Raw genomic sequence first — 23,986 nt, 5'->3', positions numbered from 1 at the left:
CTTTAACCTACTGCTTTCTGAGGCATGATTTACCCAAACTCTGAATAAGTCACTGGCAGTAACAAGCAAAGTTTCCAGTGTGGAGTTATTTGGTCATTCTTGGCTCATGCTGACATATTTCCTGACTATTCAGCCAATGTTAGAAATGTGAGCACAGCATGATATGTTGGCAGTTTCAACCATTTCCCATCGCAATTCACCAGCACAATTTGAACAAATATTTAAAAAAATATATTCTTTGGCGTGAGAAAAAAGTCAAATTCCATTCAAGCAGATCAATCATTATATAGAAATATTTTCAGAGCGCTCATCTAACACATTCTGGATGAAGAGATTGGAAACAGCACCAATGGAAAGGATTCTTCATATTCATTCCATATTTTGCTCTCTACACCTATTAAAGGGATAGTTCACCCAAATATTTTGTCATTACTTACTCACGCTCACGTTGTTCCAAACTGGTAAACCGGGAGTAAGTGCAGAGGTGTTGTGTGCACTGTGTAAACCCCAAAATGAAAATTACTCGCCCTCATGTTGTTCTAAACCTGTATGAGTTCCTTTCTTCTGTTGAACACAAAAGAAAATATTTTTAAGAATGTTGGTAATTAAACAGTTGAGGATAGCCATTGACTTCTATAGTAGGGGGGGGAAAAATACTATAGAAGTCATTGGGTGCCATCAACTGTTTGGTTACCAACATTATTTTAAATATCTTCTTTTCTGTTCAACAGCAGAATGAAACTCATACAAGTTTGGAAGGTCAAGTAATTTTCATTTTTGGAAACAACGCCTCTGCATTTACTCCCGATTTCTCTCAACATGGGGACATGAGAGTTGATAGTCAATAAATGGGAAAACTAAGTAACCTGCGTTACTTATTTGAAAAAATAACTTTTATAAAATAACTGTAAATTTAAACGTAATGCGTTAATTTACTTGTTACTTGAAAAAAGTAATCTGATTATGTAACTCGCGTTACTTGTAATGTGTTACCGCCAACACTGGTTGTACAGTAGGTGAGTCACATGTCAATATAGCAGCTCAAATCATCCTGAATGTCTGGATCATCACAGAGCGTTGTACAAAATGTGGATGAGTAGTCAAATATGTTTTTCCACAACTAGAGATATTAATTTTCAAGAATTTCAATAATCAATTGCAATTTCAATTTATAATCAATTAATCAAAACCCTGCAAAATGCATGTTAAAGACTCCAAAGTGCATGAGGTCAAGGGTGGCACCACTACTCCAAAAGTGGTGGGGTAAAATTGTATGATTTTACTGTGTATAATTGCTGCTTTATGATCTTGTGATTTTAAACACTTTATAACAAGGTTGTAAACATTACCATTTGCACAGTTAACATGCTACATTCTAAATTATGTATCATAAATTAATTAATTTAAAAAAATATATTTTTGCCCATTATTTCATGTTAGTTCTTTCTTAATGATGTTACATCATTTTATTTTAATATTAAAATGAATTGGTATGTGTAGAAATTTACACAAGCCAATTTAATTGTCTCATTCTATTCTATTTAATTGTCTTATCTATTGTTATGCTAGTAACTGATTCAACTTTCAGACTAATCTGATTGACAGATAAACAGCACGCTCATGTTGTTAATGTTTGGTTATTTCAGCAAACAGTTTGATTTGTATATTCAATTATACAGCATTAAGGGCAACTTTATCATTCAACTGAATTGTGCACATGCATTTTAAACATCATGTTCTTGCTCCGTCCATGAATAAATATATTTAACATTTGCAAGTATAGGTAAGTATTTCCTCTTAATAAATGTATTATTGTTAATTTAGTATAATAATAATAATAATAATAATAATAAAAATAATAATAGTTTAACGTTTTTAAAAAACAGATACTACTTTTCCCCGTAAAACTGAGTAAACATGTTTAGCAGAATTATCAGGGCAGAATTTACTAGAGACGCTGTCCTTATTTGAACCAGGCTGAGACTTCATGTGAACACACACACACACACACACACACACACACACACACACACACACACACACACACACACACACACACACACACACACACACACATATCATGGGGGTTTCTCTCTGAATTACAACCTTTGGTTGGCAGCACACTGTAAAGCAGAAGCTGTCTAGCAAACACTGAATCTTTTTGTCAGTCTGATTGTGCGTGAGGGGAAAGATTGTTACAGCCTCTCACTGATGTGTAGGGCAGACTGAGCAGATGCCTGATTAGAGCTAATCTGCTGCCAGGGTGTTTAATATTAGCAATCCCTCAGCACAGTACAGCTGGTAAGACCTACACAACAAACACACACGTATGGTTTCATAAGTGTGTAATGTGGGCAAACCAGTAACAGACGTGTGTATTCTTGCATAATCTAGGGAATTAGAATATTTCAGACACGTCTGAATCATTTCACTGCAATATAGTGCTTTCTAGAAATCCATTATTGTAATATTGAAAGTTAGAATTTAATATAAATGCAATTTTTTTTTTATTATAATAACACTTTTTAGTTAAATTATGTTTCATATTTTAATTATAAACATTTAAAAGGTGGCTGTCATAAACACTTATTTTCATGACGGTTTTATTTAAACATACGTTAAATATTGAAGAACAGTGAACGGCGGCATGACGGAAGTTACGATAGTCGTTTATTCCCTATTGTGACATATATCTGAGTGAAACAGCTTCTTGAACAAGAAAAAAAAAATGTAGGACGGGACTTGATTTTGTCCATCAGAAATTGATAGGATTGTTGTCATTTGCTATTGCTGCAAATCTCATGTAAGTGACAGGTTGTCCCGCCAGTAAACACATCATCAGAGAAGAGAGGGTGGGGAAGTTATTTTGATTGACTATTACAAGGAGGGTTGCCCCGATCGAGAGGCAAGCTGCGAATAGCATTTAGTGAAGTTTTGTTCACGCATCAACTGAAAATAGCATCAACTTAAAGATTTATTCTTTCAATTTAATAATCAATATCAGTTCATCAAAATGAGAAATTAAAATTGAGAAATTGATATTTTCAACCCAGCCTTTGTGGGAAATTACATTAAGACATATATAATAGGAACATACTAAGGGTATATTCTATATGCTCATCTTCTATTGCACAGTGGGTAGTGGGTAATATAAGCCGAAAATTAATGTATAGGTACACATTTTGAAACAAAACAGCATCTGTGTACCTTTGGTCAAAGTCAATAAAGTATGAACTGGGACACACTACATACACATACTATTTAGGACAGATTTATGCAAATAGACATAACCAGCCAATGTGTTGTTGAGGTCATAGTTAAAACAAAAAGATGGAAATGGAAGAGATTTTATAACTTTATCTTGTCATGCTTGGTTTGGACACAGTGTCTGAGTCTGCATGAGAAATTAATTACAACATATGTTTTGTTTGTGGAGAAGGAGAATGTTTTTTTGTTTTGTTTTTTACATATTAGTCACAATATAAATGAATAAAATATGAGTAGGCCTGCATGGAATATGCAGATTTCTGATTTTCAAAAGTCAAATGCACAATGCTATACGTGTTTATTAAATAACTATTTTGGCTTTTGCTTTAAATTGAAAATTCTATCATCATATAATCATAAAGGGTGATTAAACGTTTGTAAAGGGCCGTAGAGATGTGTTCCATAGGTAAAGAAACAGCCTAAATGGATGGTCAGTCCTACATAAGGAGTTACAGTATTATCAAAATGTCAAAACTGCTCTTTCCCACAGAATGAAAATGTATGATGATCAGTAAAGGCCCGGAAGTCTGTTTCTATTTTGCATTTAAAACTGTAATAGTATTTCAGTATTTCAAACTATATTTTTACCATAACAAAGTGAAACGTTGAATAGAAAAATGTACACAATTCATGAACTGAAGTCTGAATGTCTCTATACTGGACTTGTTGTGCTGCACATTTAAAAGGCTCTCTGTGGTTTTTTCGAGTTGTAATGTTAGAAATTTGTAATGTTAGAAAATGAACAAGATTAAGACTCATAAATATCAGTATTGTAATTATTATATTGTACTGTATTGTTTTTCTTAACTTTTTTTTACAACTGAATATTACAAGAGTGATGATGTTAATAATAATAATAATACTACATTTTTTAAAATCACAATCTCAATTTTTATCTAAAAAAAAAAAAAAAAAAAAAAAAAAATCACAATTAAATTTTGTAAATTTTTAAACATGTGATTATTTGATTATTGACCTAGAAATACTGCAGAAATTAGAACTTCCATTTAAAGGGTTAGTTCACCCCAAAATGAAAATTCTGTCATTAATTGCTCGCCCTCAAGTTGTTCCACACCTGTAGGACTTTCGTTCATCTTCAGAACACAAATGAAGATCTTTTTGATGACAGAATACTGTCAGTAACTACCACTTTGACACTTCAAAAAGTGCATAAAGAGATCGGAAAACTAAGGCATATGAATCAAGTGGTTTAGTCCAAATTTTCTGAAGAGAATCGATCGCTTGTTATGACGAAAAAATTTAATTTAGGCTTTTACTCGCATGTAAACATTGATCAGCGAACATAAGCAGAAGCTCAACCAAACCTGTTTCACGCATGAGAACAAACCTATTCCGGAAGCTCAAACGTGCTGTGTAACCAATGAGGTTAATTCTCGTGTGTTACGCAGCACGTTTGACTTTCCGGAAGAGGTTTGTTATCATGCGTGTCGCAGATTTGGTTGAGCTTCTGCTTATGTCATAATGTTTGAGTAAAATTTTTCAGTTTTACTTTATTTTATTTTCAGGTAAGAAATAACTTAGAAATTTTAACCTCACTGTGCACAATAAATGAAAATGTTAAATTAGACTAACATGTTATAGATTACAAAAATATGCACACATGGATTTTCCCTCACAATCAGCATAGAAAATGTGAAAACAGATTTCATGTGGGCCTAGATTTGATGCTCTCATTTACAGAAAGTCTTGAAATATTAATCAAGCCTAACACAAGCACTCATGAACAACACTGTGTAAAGGTGTGTAACACTGCCTGATCTGGGCGGTTTGATAAATCATTGGCAAGTATAGGGCAGAAGGAGGGAAGGAAGTGTTTTGGAAACAAAAAGGCACAGATACCTAATTTAGGATTTCTAATGACAGGATAGAAAAGCTGTGGTCTCTGTTGCTCAGCGACAGGATCCATGGCTATTTTTAGAGAAAAGAGCAGAGGAGGAACAACAGCAAGAGCAAAAGAGCATGCAAACAGTGAAAACACAAGTATGCTATACTCTCATTGGAAAACAGGCAGGAGAGACAGAGAAAGAAGATTCCTATCAACAGGCTTATCACAGAAATCCAGGGCAGGAAAACACATGGCTGCCTGTATCATGACATACATAAAAAACACAGTCATATCATTCTTTCTGTGACGACCTACAGTGGTCATTTGGTATTTTTGAGCAGCTTGAGCTTATGGTTATGGTTTATTTGAATAAGATTTGCATTGACTATTTCAGCCTGACTCTTAAACAACAAATTAGCATATGTGCAAACATCGATGTTAGTCAGCACCAGCACAAATATTTACCACAAATGTTTGTCATTCAGTTTGTGTTATTTAAAAGAATATTCAGGGTTAAAATTAATTCAAGGAATTGGTCATCCATAAAATGAAATGGTCATCATTTACTTATTACAACTCTTTACGTATTCCAATAGCTTAGTGTAAGGAACAGGCTGAAATTTATTTATATATGCTAGTCACATAATTGTTTGGTCTGTCAAATCTCATTCTTGTTCTAAATCAAATATGGCAGTTTTCAGCAATTCTGGCCAGGTCTGAGACAAGCGACATTCTTGCATGTTACAATGCTGCGCTGTCTGAATATGAGGGAAAATGTTTGACTTTTGAGACTAAACTCTCATATGACTTCTAATGTAATCTTTTAAAAAATGAATATGCAAATGAATATGGGAATCACTACATTATAAATATACAGAATGGATATTTATTTTAAAAAAAAATTATATTTAACTGTGTTATTAAAATGATACTTTTTTTTTGAAGAAATGGGTAATGTTTTTAAAGATTGTGAGTGTTAGATAACAGCAAAGTTAATCTAAATGTAAAAACAGGGGAAATAATAATCATGCACAATAAGAGTGCATGCACATGAGTTCACACCATGTTGGAATTACCGCAATTATGAGATTCCGACTTGTAAAAAGCATTCACATTCTCATAGAACTTGTAACTGCAACTTATAAACTCTGAATTTTTTGGGAGCATCAACTTGTACCACGTGTACAGCTAATTGCGGCAGATTCATTTTGGTGTTGATAGTGTTGCCATTAAAACACATGATTCAGAGTCCGAGGACCTGTCACATGATCCTTCATTCAAATATGCTGATTAAGTATCATTTCTTATTATTATCAATGTTGAAAACAGTTGTGCTGCTTAATATTTTTATGGAAACCATGCTATATTTTTTTCAGGATTCTTTGATGAATAGAAACAGCATTTATTTGAAATAGAAATCTTTAATATTATAAATGTCTTTACTGTCAACCAGTTTCACTCATTGCCACTGCAAAGAAAAGAAAACACAATACAGTATTCAAAATGTGTTTCATAAAAAACTAATAGCATATGGGTTTGAAATGATATGAGGGTGAGAAAATGAAGACAGAATTTTTATTTTTGGGTAAACTGTTTCTTTAAGGAAATAATTAATTTAAAAAGCAACAATGAGACTGCTGAAACACTCTCACATTCACGTTGACTATAACTTTCTCTCTCTCCCTCTCCCTCTCTCTCTCTCTCTCTCTCTCTCTCTCACTACAGCTCTCTATGATCCTCTCTGTCTCTCACACACATGCTGGAGTGACTCTTGAATTAAACATGACAGTGACAGTGGCGCTTTGCAGTCTGAATTCTAATTACATCGACTCTATTGTAGACACTGCGGCCATGTGACAGGCGCACACACACTCTCTCACACACACACAGAAGTGGTCCATATGGGATTACACAATGGCGTCAAAATTGTAGGACACATCACTAAATTATCTGAACTTCAAAGTCCAAACACAATAATGCATACCAAAGGCAAAGTAAACACACAAATACACAGCTGCTGAAGAGCCAGTGTCTGTCTCCGCCTGTAAGGAGAACTTCCTGGAGGACACCAGTAAGGTTAAGATAAGGGAGGCAGGGGAAGGGGGAGGGGAGGGGAGGGGGAGGAGTAAGTGAGGATAAGGAGAGAGAGAGGTGTGGTGCATCATGGAGGAGACGGCATTCTGACTGGTCAATAATTAAACATGGTGGACTTTCATACTCGTAGCAGGACATACAGGAAAAGAGGAGGGTTTCCATCCGCCTCCTTGTGTGTTTGTAAGGCTCACATCATAAAATTAGACATTTTACAGACAGAAATAAATTTTGCAAGCTCAAAGAATCTGCAACCAGAGTATCCTCTCATGTGGAAAGGAAATTATGGATTAAAAAGTTAACATAGTATAGGAAAATAAAAGATGACCAAACAAAAAAAATACATATATCTGAAACTATAGGTCCATTACAAATAAAATATACAATATATTTTTTCTTTAAATATTCAATAAGTATACACTCTAAAAAATGTTGGGTTATTTTTTCTACCCAAATGCTGGGTTGAGCTTGTTGGGTGTTGTTGTTTTTTTTTAGTTATTTTTTCCATGGTTGGGTAGATTTTGTGTTACCCAGCCATTGGGTTAGTGGTCGGTCAATCTCACTCACAGCTGAAACAATACACCCCTCCCCCGCCCTCACTCCGACGCAACAACCCAGCAACGGAGGTACTACAACCCAGCTGTTGAGTTACACTGTGCTGGCTTTTTGCATCCTTCTCAGAAGACTTCAACAAAACATCATTGCGATTATGACAGGAATATATGTGGAAAATAGAAGAAAACTAATTGAAGCGGAGAGGAGAGAGAACTTTGAAAGTGACTGCAGCGAGGAACATGTTCTTTAAAACTGGAAGATTTCGTCGGACTGTTTTCTTTTAACATCCAAATCACATAGGGGCTTTCAGTCTGTTTTTTGGCTGCATTCATCCTGATGGTTTTGGCCATAGTGCTATTAGTGTGTTTAATGGTGGGTCAAAATAAGCGAAATATGGTCAAATTTGTTCTTAAATGTTATTAAATACTACACTTTTAAAAAGCAATTTCGTTTAACTGTATAACTGTTGAGTTGTCTCTTTTCTGCACTTTTTCTCACATACACATGTACATGTAGTTTTTACTCTTGTCTATATTTTTGTCCATTCCTGGTTGTTCTTGCTTACTAATAAATGTTCACATTTATTTTGGGTTCATTTTATTCCAGCAATATAGTAATTTTTAAACAACTGTTGAATTAAATAAAACAGCCCAGCATGTTAGGTCAAACATTTAACCCAACCGACTGAGTCGCCAAAATGATTGCATTTTTTAGAGTGTAGACATCTTAAAGGATTAGTTCACTTCAGAATGAAAATTTCCTGATAATTTACTCACCCCCATGTCATCTAAGATGTTTATGTCTTTCTTTCTTAAGTCAAAAATACCAACGGGTTAAAGGTCCAAACTGCAGTTTCAATGCAGCTTTAAAGGGCTCTACATGATCCCAGCCAAGGAATAAGGGTCTTATCTAGTGAAACGATTGGTCCTGTCATTTTCTATAAAAAAATGTTAAATTATACACTTTTTACCCACAAATGCTCGTCTTGCACTATCTCTGCGATGCACCACGCATTACATAATCTTGGAAAGGTCACGCATGACGTAGACAGAAGTACCGGGCAAGTGTTCACAAAGCTAATGTGCAAAGACTTAGTCAAACAGCATTTACAAAAAAAAAGGTAAAAAAAATGATGTTGGACGATTTTGAAGATGGAGGAGAAAATGAGATTGAGTTTTTTGCCCTACTGTGGTACTTCTGCCTACATCACGTGTGACCTTTCCAACTTGATTACGTAATGCGTGGCGCATTGCAGAGCTAGCGTAAGACAAGCATTTGTGGTTAAAAAGTATATTAATATCTTTTTTTTTTTTAGAAAATGACCGATCGTTTCGCTAGATTATTCCTAGGCTGGGATCGTGTAGAGCCCTTTGAAGCTGCATTGAAACTCCTGGAAAATCTTGGAATATTTTACCTCAAAAACCTTTGTTTCTTTTCAACTGAAGAAAGAAAAACATAAACATCTTGGATGACATGGGGGTTTCTGAAGTGAACTAATCCTTTAATTCTCGTTATTTTAAAAAAAAGTTTTAAAAATATTTTACAAGACAAAACGTATTTTTACAATTATCATGAATTATAAATTTATAAATGTTATTACATTTGGGGGGATTTGTGCCATAAGACATTTAACAACCTGAACTAACCTTGCCTTGTCAAAAAAAAGGTCAAATTATCTGACATTTTAAGAGACATAATGTCCTTCCTTGACATATGGTCTGCAGGGTCCTCTCTTTATATTAAAGAGCATTATGACAAACTACTTATGCCAAAAAGTTTTCTTTTCAAGAATTAATTTGAAGGAGGAGGCATTTCTTCATTATAATATCAGAACAGTTGCACACTGAAACTTTTGTCTCTATGTGCCCCCAAAAACAAGTAATCTTGCTTGATGTGCAAGAAACCTCACTAGTGGATTAAATCGTTCAATTCATATGGATTTAATTTACAATGTCTTAATGAACATTTTGAATCTTCACAGTTTTGGTGGAAAGGACTTATGATATTAAAAATACCTTCATTTGTTTTTCGGAGCTGAATAAAAGTTTTACGGGTTTAGAACAATGAGGGTGAGTGAATGATGACAGAAGAACTATCCCTTTAAGTCTGATTGCATAGAAGAGTAAACTCATATCATTCCTGAACCAGCCTCACAATTTTAAACATGTCATTCATGCTTTATGCTAACAAATATTGCGGGAAGTGGGGCAAAGTATAACATTTAGGGATGTTTAAATCTCTAACCCTAATCATGTATGAGAAGGATTTTGACTCTTGTTCAGAAAGGCTGGGAATGATACAACTCCCAGTGAATAATACACTAATAAAACCACTCTCAACAGCCTCAAAGACAAACAGAGATGGCTAGTAAGCCTAGAGTGTACTGACAGACAAGAGCACCTGTGTTAAGCCCCCGCACACTTTCAAAAGCTGGGCCATGTCAAATTAAACCTTTAGTGGTTCATTAAAACACTCCCTCTTCAAACGCTTCAGAATGAGCAGCAGAGACATAAAAGCTAATTTTAAACCATGACGAAAGCTCTTTGACATATTCTGCCTCAAGCTTTTAATAATATTGACTTTCTATAAACACACCATAGACATGAGCATTTTCATGTACAGATCAAAGATCTAGTTATTAGGACTCTGTGATTAACTGAATTTTGATTAACTGAATTTAGTTTTGGCTTCCAACGATTATGAAAACATGATTATTGTACTCATTCCGTTAATTTCCTTTACAGTGGTGCGGCTTTTGCTCCTCCTTAAAAGCCCAAAAATAACATACAAATCAGAAAAATCATGAACGTGACTTTCATAAAATGCAGTCTACTGACATGATTGATCATAAAAAGAGTTCTTAAAAGCGCAAATGAGAACTCATGCTATACCCCACGTCTCTTTTTGTATGCGCCTCAAGAAGGAGCTGAACAGTGACAAATAAAAGTGTACTTTGAGCTTCACATGCATGCCTAAATGGTAAAATACATAAAAATATGTCAGCTGGGCTTGGCAAGTTGTCATGTAAACAGTTGTGCTGCGTCCCAATTCGCACACTATCCGTCCTAAATAATATTCAAAATTAGAATTAGTGTGTCCCAAATCGTAGTATGTTGAAATGAATATTCCAAAGATACCCAGATGGTCTGCTTTCTCCGGTTGGAATCCGAGTGCAGATCTGTGCACACGCTAATGGCTAATATTGGCCACAACCCATTGCGCATTAGATGAGGATTCGATTAGAACTACAAACACACAGCATGTCACACTTGTAATTTAAAAGCAGGGTTTTTGCAGTGTTAACCACTTGTACAGTGTGAAACAATGCAGTGTTAAAATGTTACAGCTAGACTAGGGCTGCACGATTATGACAAAAATCATAATTGTCGATTATTCCCTTGAAATTGTAATTGCGATTATTAATTACGATTATCATAATTTACATTGAATGATGTTTTGAATAGTTTATACCACTGTTTGAAGCAACGGCATGCCATATATTTATATGAAAATAAACAAGCTGTAAACACTAAAAAACTTGTATTGCTTTTCTATAGCATTAAGCCTCAAATGTCAACTACATTGGTTTGATTTCTTCTTTAAATAGACAAAAAAAGGTAAAAATATACATGGTATTATAATGTTATACTAAAACTAAAATTAAAACAATGGGAAAAAACCCTTAACCCATAAAAAGAAAAGAAAAAAACATCTTAAGCATGCAGAATAATTTAACTGGACTTTTTTTGTAATTGCACCTTTGAACAATTATGTAATTGTGGCATCCTTAATTGTAATCACTATTAGAAATTCAATTAATTGTGCAGCCCTAAGCTAGACGCTTAGCAACAGAGAACTAATCACGTAAAATGTGAAGCAAGATAACCCAGGACAAGATGATTGACAGGGCAGTTTAAACGGTGACAGGATGAACGTAACTAACCGTCAGAGCTGTCCGTTAAAGACGTAATTATGATAAAGTAATACATCCCAAAGATACTCTTGTGCTATCCACTTAAAAGTATGTATTTTTCCATCACAAAACTTAAACGCAGTGCCAGTCCTCCCTACACGCAAAGTAGTAGGCAAGTTGCGTAGGATCTCCTTTCTTTTAAAGCGGTGCGCGGTCAACCTTCCTACGAAAAAGTCAAATCATGTAACGTTAGTGTCACTCAGACGTGCATGATGCTAAAAAAAAAAGTGAAAAGCGTATTGAGCTGCAAACGAGACGCTGTTCTCCGGGCGGCTTTCTGTGTGCGCAATCCGAGATGGAGTGAAACACGAACAAGTATAGGCTACATTGGGCTTCAGCCGTGTGTTTAAATAGACAAATACACACAAAAATAAGTCAAAATATCTGTTTTGGCAAGTTCTCAATTAAACCCAGTCGGTTATGTCTTAAGTGAACATAAACAGTTGGTAAAGTAATCGAATGCTTGTCAGTATTAGATCTGTGCATTTGGTCTTAAAGTGACAACAGCCAATAAACCTGCTGTTGTCTGCATCATTAATGTTAATCAAGTATTTTGTTTTGTACTTTTGCACTGTATTTCACTGTTACTGAATAAAAAAAAAGAAAATGAGAAAAAAATAACTGCTCTTGAATGAATGAACTTTTGCAGATTTAATAAAAATCAAAGCAACTTTAAAGGTCCTCTAAGCGATGTCACGCGTTTTTAGGCCAAAACATTTTTTGTTACTCCGCTCAGGATCGCTTAGAGAACCTTTAATTCTGTTTCATTTTACATTAGATTATTCAATGTCTGTTAGCTGAATACTTATAGACTTGCACTGTTTATTTCATTTGGATCTTTTTTTAATTGTATTTGTCATATTGTCTTGTCTTTAATAATTTGTGAGAATTTTGTCATTTACATTAATTATATTATTCTGCTGTGGTACTGAAATTGGTATTTCACTGGTATCTAAAATTTAGATATCCTAGCAAAATTAGTTACAGCAAATATTTACTTAAATATCTCTATTATTAAATAAATTACTCGTATAAGGTTTTGGTCATATGGCCCACTCATAATCTTAAATAATCGTGATTAAAATATTGACCAAAATAACTGTGATCATGATTTTGTCATAATCAAGCAGTCCTACTAGTTATAAATGTTCACTGCACGCTGACTGGAATGCTGTAATGTAATATTAGTAACACTTTACAAAAAGGTCTCATTCATTAACATTAGTTAATGTATTAACCAACATGAAATAACAATGAGCAATACATTTGTTACAGTATTTAGCTATTAATCTTTGTTAATGTTAATAAGAAAAAATCCAGTTGTTCATTGTTTGTTCATGTTAGTTCACAGTGCATTAACTAATGTTAACAAATACAACTTTTGATTTTAATAATGTATTAGTAAATGATAAAGAATAAATGGCATGAATAATAAATGCTGTAGAAGTATTGTTCATTCTTAGGTCATGTTAACTAAAGTAGTTAACTAATGTTAACTAAAGACACCTTAGTGTTACCGTATGAACAGAGCATTATTTCAAGTAGACATTGTCAGACATATTGCTAGTTTATCATTTCATGTCAACAATCAACAAATTTTTTAAGGCCATCATCTCCTATTCTATGTTGCATTCTGCTATACCATAATTACAGAGTAAATATGACTTCTGATTCAGCAAATACTTCATGATCTTTCCCATGAAATCAGACCTAACTTACCCACAGCTACACACAGATTTACATAAGATCTTTTAGTCTGCAACTAAAACCACTCATATTAATTATATGTATTTTTACATGTTCACAATGGTTGGGCACAGACTTGGGTCTGTAGACGTGTTCTTGAAGTAAATCACTCTCATTGCTCTGTTCTCAGTAGGGGTGTAACCTCAAGGCACATGCAAAATTAAAGGTCATACCATAATCACGATTATCCTACACAACAACAGGATTCAGTCAAGCCCCAGAGCATAATGAGCCGACCCTGGGCAGACAATATGCTAAGAGCATTGGTGAAATTTTAGCCCAACCCCCTCAACCACAGTTCACACAAGACCCCAAGAGAAAAGACAAGAAGAATCAATCATTCTAGGGTAATTTTGTTGGGGAGTATATCTGCATATATTTAAAAAAAAATAAAAATGTACAAACCTGAATTTTGTTTTATTCTGAAAATGTTTTTTTTTTTTTAGTGCAAACCATTCTTTTAGGGCTAAGCTATTTGGGAAAAAACAGAAAAATTTGGGTGTTTTTTGTTGATGTTGATGTTGTTTTGCTTTGTTTGTTTGTTTTTCTACTCTCTTTGAGAAATCTCTTTCCACTTGAGTCTCGTATGCCTAGTTTACTGTTTTAATAATTATTGTTGTCATTTTTAATGTGATTACTATTATTAAATACAAATATTAAACAAAATATTGTAATACTGTTGTACTGTGAAATAAAAAGGAAATATTTAATAAAAATAAAATGATAGTACAACTTTAAAATTACAATACTAATATTTACACTTTAATATTATTATTATTTTTTTTTTTGGCAGTTTCACCATCTTGATCAATTTGATTTCAATATATTGTGCAGTCCTAATAAGTGGTGCTTGACAATGCCAGATGATCCTAGAAGATAATAATCAACACCTATCCAACCAACTACAGCATAGCAATGCCCTAGCAGCCAGTCATAACACCTTAACAACTACATAGCAACACCCTAGCAACCATCCATAAGACCTTGGCAATTGCAAAGCAAAAATCTAGTCACCACGAATAACTGCATAGCATCACCCTAGTAACCACCCAAAAACATCCTAACATCCACTACCAAGAGTAACACCCTGAAAATCATATCGTCATAGAATTATGGCATTGAGTTTTGCAAGGGAAACCAATTATACTTTGTTTTGAAATATAAAAATGTATTTGGAAAAGAAAAAATAATGGTAACAAAAATTGCAAAAGCCTAACACAGCCCTGCCCTCAAGAATTTGAAGAGCTTTTGGAGTAAGTAGGCCATAAAGACTCCCCTCTCAGTGCAAAGACTGTGAACCCACAGAGACAAACCACAGAGAGAGAGAGAGAGAGAGAGAGAGAGAGAGAGAGAGAGAGAGAGAGAGAGAGATGCACATTGACACAGTAAATTCCAAACAAATGACATGCCCTTGATGTTGCCATAATTGCTGCTTCCCTGTCTAAGCTCCGAACCAGGAAGAGCTTCAATGAAAACTCTAAAACCCAACAAAACAAAAGGTGTGGCATGAGACAATCCTCAATCACTAACATCACCCTCAAACACAACAGAGAACAAGAACAAAAGCAGCACATAACCTAACCCAAGCTGGGCCTGGTCGGCTGGATGCTTCACAAAGGTGAGGCAACAGCACTGTAAGTTACATGAAATCAAAAATTTCTGTCAATGATCAACTTGGCATAATTCCATTATGCATTTCATAATGATGTAGTTCAAGAAAATGTGAGTGATGTGTACCTTATGTCTGAGCCCTGTATAGTTAGGATGATTTAAAGGGTTAGTTTACCCAAAACTGAAATTTCTGTCATTAATTACTCACCTTCATGTCTTTCCAAGCCTGTAAGAGCTTCGTTCATCTTCAGAACACAAATTAAGATATTTTTGATGAAATCCAAAATCAAATCATTAAAATAGTCAATGTGAATACAGTGGTTCAACCTTAATGTTATGAACTGTGGTTCATGAACTGTGGATTACATCAAAAATTTCTTCATTTGTGTTCCGAAGATGAACAAAGGTCTTACAGGTTTGGAACGACATGAGGGTCAGTAATTAATAACAGAAATTTCATTTTTGGGTGAACTAACCCTTTAAAAGCCTGTTCACACCAAGCCAAATAACTATGAAGATAACTATAACGGTAACTACAGTTGTGTCCACACCAGCTGATGATAACGTTCTGTTTCTCCACTTATGTCATCTGCCAATTTACATGCTTGATTTTAAGGAGGGTTCACACATGAAATGCTCTTATATTCAACAGAATCATGCAACAAAATGGAACAGAAAAGTTGAACTACTTTTTAACATTATATTAGGGTGACCAAACGTCCTGTTTTCCCAGGACATGTCCTGTTTTAACGTCCTGTCCTGGCCATCCTGGTTGTTTTTTATAAAGTGTTGAAAATGTCCTGGTTTTCATTGTTTTTTATTGGGCCATTAAATTGACCGGTGTTACGAGATTTTCGGTTTCTGAGATTTTTGGTTTCCAAAGGCGGAGCATACATTAATATAAATGAGTTTCGCAGACAAGCGCGATTGCACGTGCAACTTAGAATATTAGTATCACATTGTATAGATACAATCTTGAGATCTCAAGACAATAGTGGATTATTCCATAAAGGTAACTATATTCTCAGCGTCGTGGCTTACTTATGCCTAAACTACAGTTTTTTACTTCTAACAGTTTATAATGTTTTCATTAGTTTGCACGATTTGTGCAGTCGTCTGTAACTGAATAACAGATACTTTGTGTAACAGCAGAGCAACCTTCAGCTATCATCTACAATGAGTTCAGCTCGTTGTGCTCTTCCTTTGTACCTTGCGATGTAACAGCTGATAGGCCTATATAAGTTTCTTTATAACTTTCATGCTTGTTTGTTAAGCAACAAAAAACTGCTGGGAAAGATCAGCTCTACAGCAAAATATAGATGGGCAAACAAGGAGGATGAGGACGAAAAACAGGATGAAGAGGAAAATGAGGATGAAGAAGAAAACTAAAGATATAGATATTTTTTGTTAGTTTTTGTAAGTTTGTGAGAGCTATTTTTGTTAAATATTATTTATTATTTATTTATTTTTTCTAATACAGAAGAGACATAATTTCTATCATTATTTCATTCGTTATTTTTGAAACTTGTCATAAAACATGTTGAGTAACCTCTGAGAAGCCTATCTGAATTTGTGTCTTTGGTTATAGATAGTATTTTGTAATATAACAATTTTTTATCCATACAGAGGAGGCATACTTTAAATGTGTTGAAATTATAAGGCATCTTTGAGTAAACTTCGAGTGTCATTTGAGTATCTCATTGCCGGTCTGAGTGTCCTGGTTTTCGGTAATCAAAAAATGGTCAAAATTCTTTACTTTTTTTAAAGTACAAAAGTGCTGCTTTGGCAGTAGTGATGCTTATCAGAGATAACGACAATCTAACACAACTACTGTAGCTGTCAGCATGCTAAAATCCTCGCAGAGAAATAGTGTCTCTAAATTCATCTCCATTAGCTTTACCGCTAAAAGAATAAAGCTAAAACAAAAATTTGAAGAAAAAAAAAAAAGTAAAAATCAAACAACTGGAACCATCCTTACTTTAGATGCATTATAGATCTAAATCTAGTTTGATAGACCTAGTTTACAGCACTACTGTGTAGAGGAAGTGAAACAGATCATTGGTGCTTGTTTGGTTTCCTGTTTTGAGATTGATTTTAACTGTGAATAGCAGCATGTTATGTAACAAGTCAAACAAATCTCAAGTATGGCTTTGTAAAGTTACAAATAGAATAGATATCAGTTCTATAAATACAAATCTTAACTTTGTAAATAGATTTCTTGACAGTAATGAGATGGCAAAAAACATATACATCAAACGTCACCTTTTAGCAAAATGCACGTGCCAAATTAGTTTTTGAAAGAGAGAATAAACCGGTTTCCTAATGTTTGCAGTTTCACATTCCCTTCAGGATTCACTGATAAATCTAAGAGATCTTTATTAGATCTCACTAAATCCTAGACTTAACTCCAAACAGAACACATGACTCTTTTTCCACCATAAATCACCTGACCTCCTTCAGCAAGTTCTTTACTGCTGTTTACATTTGGTTATAAATTAAAGCCACAATGTGAGCATAAAGGCTGTCTTTGACATTTCACATTTTCTGTATAATTTGCATATAGCATTTTTATATTGTTTTCTATAGTTTTGTACTCTAAGTTGCCCTTTGAAATGTTTAGTGTTGTTTAAGTGTCCAAATTAGTTTCACTGTATAGCACAGAATCTCAGACAGTTATAACTTGTTTGAACTGATGTCTAGCAGGAGGTATCTCAGTGTAACTGCATGTGGCATGAACACCTCAAAATCCACAAGTTTACAAGATGTGTGTAGAACATCTTAACAGCTTTTCAAGATCAAAATACTCAGGCTAACAGGTCAGTGACATTCTAGTACAAGAAAAAACAATAAAGTACAGCACTATGATGACACATCTTGAATTATGCAGGTGTAAAGAATACAGTAAACCTTTGAACAGGTCATAAACACCTAACAACTGTGTCTGAAAAAATATCCTTAAAGCCTTTTTTGAACATTTGAATGTGTATTTGCACAGATTTCACAACTAAAAAAACATATTTGTCAAGTCATTAAAAACATAAAAAGTGATTTAAGAAACACTTTCTTAAATTTTATAGATTCTTCTTAAATGATTAATTCACTCAAAATTGAAAGTTCTGTCATCATGGGTTCTTCACCCTCATGTGGTGCCAAAACCCATATGACTTTTTTTCTTTAGTGGAACACAAAAGAGGATATTAGGCAGAATAAAAATAAATGATGACTGCAGGTGCCTAATATTTCCTTGTGTGCTCCACAAAATAAAGAAAGTGATACAGGTTTTGAATGAAATGAGGGTGAATAAATTTGTTTTTGGGTGAACCATCATTTTAAGCCGCTGCTTAAAGACATCAAATTTCTTTAATACATGTCTAGTGAGTGAAGACTCATCAGATATTATGTTAAATATAACATATTTACCTTTTTTCCTGTTGAGCCAGTCTTCGAGAGGCAAGATCGCCCAAGGGAAAGGTAGCCCCCAATGACCTCTATCTCTTCTGCAGCAGGGTAACGCTTTTTAATCAGGGTGCCCAGATGGGCATAAGGGGCTTGTGGTGTGCTCGGAGATTCAGTGACAACCTCCGGGGTCTCAGAAGGGTCAGTCTGGGCCTCGGGCCTCCGTTTTGGAACAACTGTAAATGTATTCCCTTTGCGCCTCTGCACTGCAGGGCTCAGGATGGGCGGCATGGGCTCCACGACTACGTCATCAATGTTCGTGATGGGCAGCTTATCAGCTGGAGGTTCCTCCGGAGGTGAGACTGATTTGACAGGTGAGCCAATTGAGGGTGGAGAAGCTGGGGTTGGGGAGGTTGGTGTGGCAGGTGGGGTGTGCTGCGGAGACCCTATTTTGGCTTCTATGGTCACCTTCTCTGTAAGCTTTGGTCCGAAGGGTGTGAAAGAAGTAGGTGAGGGGGTTGGCACAGCGGGCTCTGAAGTTGCCACACCCACCAGGGGTCGTGGGGATGGGGGGGAAAGGACAGGGCTGGACGGGGCGGTGCTGCCAGGTGACGAGATGGCCGCACGACTCTTGGGAATGACGGTGAAGGAATTGCGAGACTGAAGACGCAAGTTGGCGAGCGCACGGGCCTGTAGATCACCGGCCGGAAGGAGAGAAAGATCCGGCCGAGGGGAAGGACGGATCTCAAAGCTGGGCGATAAGGGGGGTGACGTGGGGCTAGGAGTACAGTCGGCACGGGCACGGTGGCTCTCTGGGGAGCATGGCACCTTGGCTTTGGAGGCCCCATCTGTGCTGTCCCAGTCCCGTTCTCTAACAGGCTTGGACGGGGACATCTCAGCGTCCTCCTTGGGATGCACAGTGACACTTCGTCCCCCACTCCCCTCAAAACGTCTACGTGCAGAAGACACTAACTGAGGGGATCCGGAAACAGGCGTACTGCTCCCTGAGTCACAAGGAGAGGCAAGATGATTGACTACGGTAGACTGGGCGTTTTGGAAGACTTTGCTGCGTGGAGAGCCGGGTTGCGGAGACACTGGGCATTTTGGCACCACATCTGGCTTGGGTCTGGAGCTTGGCCTGACAGGAGTAGGGTCCAAGTCCAGGAGGTTTTCTGTGCTGCGCGATTTGGGCTGCAACTTGCCATAATTCCTGTCAAATTTCTGTAGCATGCGACTCACCCTCCCTTGCCCCTCTGGCGGAGCGGAAGCCGGTCGTCCCAGCGTGCTGAGGTTTTCCTCGCTTTTACTAAGCGCAGTATCGTAAATTACTACTTCCTTCGCGCGTATCTCCGTAACCGGACTACCTCTTCGATCCAAAAGGTCATTGAGAGAGCTATATCCACTCACCGTGCCGTTCTGCTGCAGTTTCGATGCGTGCTTCAAACCACATCCTTCCGGAAAATACTCAGGGTCGGATTCAATGATGATGATATTCTCAGCGCGTATAGTCCGTATCCCGGGAACGCTGCCATATAACTCGAGGATGTGCTGAACGGGTCGCGCGGCGTTCTCTTGGCTCTGACGCTTCTTGCGTTCTTTCTCCAGTTTAATGAATGGGTTTTCCTGCAGAGGACCCAAGCTCTCCTGCAGCACCAAGCTCTCTTGCCCTCCGCTGTCTCTTGCTGTTCTCTCCTCCAAGTCGTACGAGTCCGTGGATGGCCAATGCTCTTTTGTTTTCACCGGTGACAGATCCGGGCTTTTGGTCGCGCGCTTGGCAGCAGTAATGGTATAGTTCCTGCTAGAATGTGCGCTGGTAATATCATCCTTGCTTTTGCTGGCCGTTACCTCGCCGTTAAGTCGAGATGAGACGGACTCGGCACCTGCTCCGGACCCGCCGCCCTTCGCCTTTCTCCGCTCAAGGATCTCGCGTTTCCAGGCCGGCATCCTCGGGCTCTCCTGCCCTGGCTCTTGGCGAAGAACGCGAAGATCCCCGCCCGACATTATGGGAGAAACAGGGTTTATGGGGAAACGTGTGAAATAGAATAATCTCTCGCTGTACCTGCAGCGCCTCTTCTTATTCGTCCTCGTACATCATTGCAGCCGCAACAATGTATCCTGCATGATGATGATGTGCCAGTCTACCGACACGACCCCGCCCTCGGAAAGTGACGTCACCCTTTCGTCTCGGGGTGGACACCTCATTTGGTCATTTTGACTTGAGGCACACCTTTTGTTTTAACATATGCCCCGCCCACCTACCCTTTACTACTGTGAATATTAAAACGAGCCCTGTCAATCAAACATAGCGAGACCCGCCCATTTCATAGCTTTAACCCTTTCCGCATTATTTCGGAATTTACGTTATGAATGGACAAAACTGCAAACTGTTTGGAGCAATACAATACGAAAGATAACTTGAGTAAGTGAAAAATAAAATAATTCCTTGTGTGTTTGTGCACACTTGGTGAATAAATCTCGTTTTGATTATAATAAATAATCTATTATCTATTTATTATAAATAATATCTAAACTGCAAAGAAGTATAGGCCTATATGCTACTGTTTTTCGAAGGAAATATAATAAGCAATTCATTTTTAAAATATTGTAAAGCTGAACTTATTGATTAGTTATATGAATATATTGTATTACTAGTTTTTTATTTTTATAATTTAGTTATATTACTAAATTAACAAACATTTTAAAACTCTATATTAATATATATATTTTTGGGGGGATCAAAAAACGGTATGTTTGATTAATTAAATCTATTAAAAAGTACAGCAATGTCATGTGATGACGTGGTACAACTACTGTCCACGTCATAATCCACTTTTAAGATTAAATGGAACATAAATAAGGATTATAGCAAGACATCATAAGTACAGCGCGTCAAGCTATTTATAGAGCAGTTTATCCAAATATATGGCTGTAGCCTATTAGGCACCTAGGCTGTGAATTTAGATGACCTCAAAATCATTTTGAAGACAGGAAGAGAGGACAGGAAAACATGTTCATTTAAGATATGGGTGTGCGACCTTTAACACAATTGTTGCCATTTACAGCCACAATGGGTTGCAATAAGCACTGCATGTCCAGTTAAGGCAATTCATTTTTTAAAAATGCCTAAACATATATTCAAGGAAATATTTGATGCATAAGTGCATAAAAGTGCAAAGACCAAGAATGACATGACTTATTTAACACAGCCCTTGCTAACAGGACATAAATAGAAATGCTTTCTGTGCCTCTATTATATATAACCTAAGTGGTGAAGGACATCTAATGCAAAAAAATAAATAATCTGTTACTTCTACAGTTTAATTAGACAAAAGAGAAAATGTGATGTTGAAGCTACAGTGCCATCTAGTGATTATTATATGACATTTATTTTAATGCATCAACTCTGTTTTGTTTTGTTTTCTTTACCAACATAAACTTCAAACAACAAAAAAAGTTAATAAATCTTTCAAAAATTACTAAAACTTTTTGGGGTCACTTAATGACTAAAATTTCTAGGTCACTTCAAGGCATGGTCATAAACCAAGGAGGAAGATCAAGGGAACAGTGCGTGTTTGAATGTTGATGGTTTATTTACAATTGTACAAACAACAATAAAAGGTAATAACACAGATAAAGCAACATTTACAGTATTCAGAGAAAATCCATACCAAATCTCTCATAGCACTTAAGGACAATAATAATAATAATCAAAAATTGCACATTATTGTAAGCATTGTTTAAAATGACATGTTTACATGCTTGAGCCAGAAATTCAGTTGAATACATATATAAAAAAACAAAAACAAAAAACAAGGTCACAATGATTTTGCAGTTCACAATGATTCATTCCTCCTGGTTTGAATGACAACTGCAGGAGTCCATTTCATTCACATAAGTCCATTGGCATGTGTGCAGACCATTTGTCCTTTAATTGACACGACAAGCACGAATCATGAGCAGCTGCAGAAGAATGAAAAGCGGGGAAACAATAAGCCCGAACCACAAATCACGTGCCTGATCCTGTTCAGCCAATTTCTGGCATAGCAGCACCTCACACACCAGCTTGAGGCTGAGCACAGTCAGCACCCACAGCAAGCGCAGCACTGCCAGCCGCTTCTCTCCTTCTTGATAGAGGCGGATGGATACAATGGCAGTGAAGTAAGTGCTGAGGCCATCAGCAGCGAATAAGGGTGAGAAGACAAGCCACCAGCTCATCTCAAGAGTCTGCTTGTCCATGTCCATGTGCAGGGCAACCAGTACGCTGAAGACCAGCAGTGCGCCCAAGTGGAGGAACAACTCGAATGTGGCAAAGCCCAGCCATTGCACCAGCTCTCTCAGAGAGAACAGCATTATTAATGGGGTAACACTGAGCGATGTTTACTTGGGAGACTAAGGTCAAACACTAGCCTAAGAAACTGGAAGTGAAGTGAAGCATTAAAATAAGTTAATGGATATTCAAGTCTATGAAGAATCCTCCACTTAAGAGTGTTTCACTATTTTGGCAGCATCATGCTTCTTTTGAGATGGATCAGGTCCACCTTCTGACTTCTGATGCATTTGACTGCTCTATCAAAACCTGAAGAAAAAAAAAAAGGGGGGGGGGGTGACTTCATTATCAAGATGCAACTATAAAACAAAATTCAACTAAAATGCAAGTTTCTAATTGTATGGAAAACACTGGTACCATGATACACAGATAGAGTCAAATAGCTATTCTAATGTAAATAATGGTAGTGAATTATTATTATTATTATTATTATTATTATTATTATTATTATTATTATATTAGCTTACCATGGTATTTGCATGGGATTTACTACCATGTCCAAAAACATGGTTGACTGTATTATGTGGCTATATGAATAACATTTAAATCATCAATACAACCTTCAATAAAGATTATTTAACCATCCTTAACATCATAGCTTCTGTATTCTAAATATACATTATAATCTAGGTTAACAATGTGCAGATAAACATGTTATTAGTAAATTAAAGTCCATCATTTTGCGGAATTTAATTTGTAAGTATAAACAGGCGAGCTGTCAGTTAGCATATGATGACGAGTACTAAATGTGTCAATGATATATTGAAAAAGACCTTTTACCTTACATGTATCGCTCGCAGTGATGGTTGAAGGCAAACAAGTAATGATAACCTACATTTTTAAATTGTCGTTAATGAGCGGATAGGTTGACAGCGGTGGATAAGCAGCTGTGATGAACACAAGCTAGCTGAGACGAGCTATTTACCTTCCAATAGGAGCCAGGGGAAACATCGCGAGATTTCACAAAAAAATATCGCGAAACCCTTGAAACTGGATATTTTCTACGGAGGCCGAGAGGCAGCAAGACTAATGAAATCACAGAAAAATGGAATAAGCGCCAGAATGACAACTAGCATGAAAAGGAGAGTTGATATAACGGGCGGGGCTTATAGGCCCCAGTCTTTTCAGCACTTACTATAAGCATACATTTTCCTATTTTAACTCTATATTTTCT

The 23,986-nt window shown here is 36.3% G+C and overlaps 2 protein-coding genes across 5 annotated transcripts in view; both read right to left on the bottom strand.

The window, feature by feature from the left end:
* Positions 1–20,769, bottom strand: part of tprn (taperin) — a 33,172-nt gene extending 12,403 nt beyond the window's left edge. Inside the window, exon 1 of one of the 2 annotated variants that reach the window (XR_007184786.1) lies at positions 18,510–20,769. Coding sequence is in view for 1 of the 2 variants with exons in the window: in XM_048190156.1 (XP_048046113.1) it covers positions 18,510–20,486 (1,977 nt within the window). In the remaining variant the exon portion in view is untranslated. The remainder of the gene's footprint in view (positions 1–18,509) is intronic. The other variant, XM_048190156.1, reaches the window with a different exon arrangement.
* Positions 20,770–22,053: 1,284 nt separating this feature from the next.
* Positions 22,054–23,867, bottom strand: tmem203 (transmembrane protein 203). Of its 3 annotated transcripts, none has more exons than XM_048190153.1 (2): positions 23,738–23,867; positions 22,054–23,061 (listed from the first exon to the last, which is right to left on the bottom strand). In XM_048190153.1, exon 2 carries the CDS (start codon positions 22,833–22,835, stop codon positions 22,413–22,415), a length of 423 nt encoding a protein of 140 aa, XP_048046110.1. In that variant the 5' UTR covers positions 22,836–23,061; positions 23,738–23,867; the 3' UTR covers positions 22,054–22,412. The 3 variants fall into 3 exon arrangements, with proteins under 3 accessions (XP_048046110.1, XP_048046108.1, XP_048046109.1); XM_048190151.1 differs by having other exon boundaries at positions 23,593–23,782; XM_048190152.1 differs by having other exon boundaries at positions 23,598–23,742.
* Positions 23,868–23,986: the final 119 nt, after the last annotated feature.

The sequence above is a fragment of the Megalobrama amblycephala genome, linkage group LG4, assembly GCF_018812025.1.
Source record: "Megalobrama amblycephala isolate DHTTF-2021 linkage group LG4, ASM1881202v1, whole genome shotgun sequence".
NCBI classification, from domain to species: domain Eukaryota; kingdom Metazoa; phylum Chordata; class Actinopteri; order Cypriniformes; family Xenocyprididae; genus Megalobrama; species Megalobrama amblycephala.
Note: the sequence above shows the minus strand (reverse complement) of the source record. Positions and strands in the feature narration are given on the sequence as shown.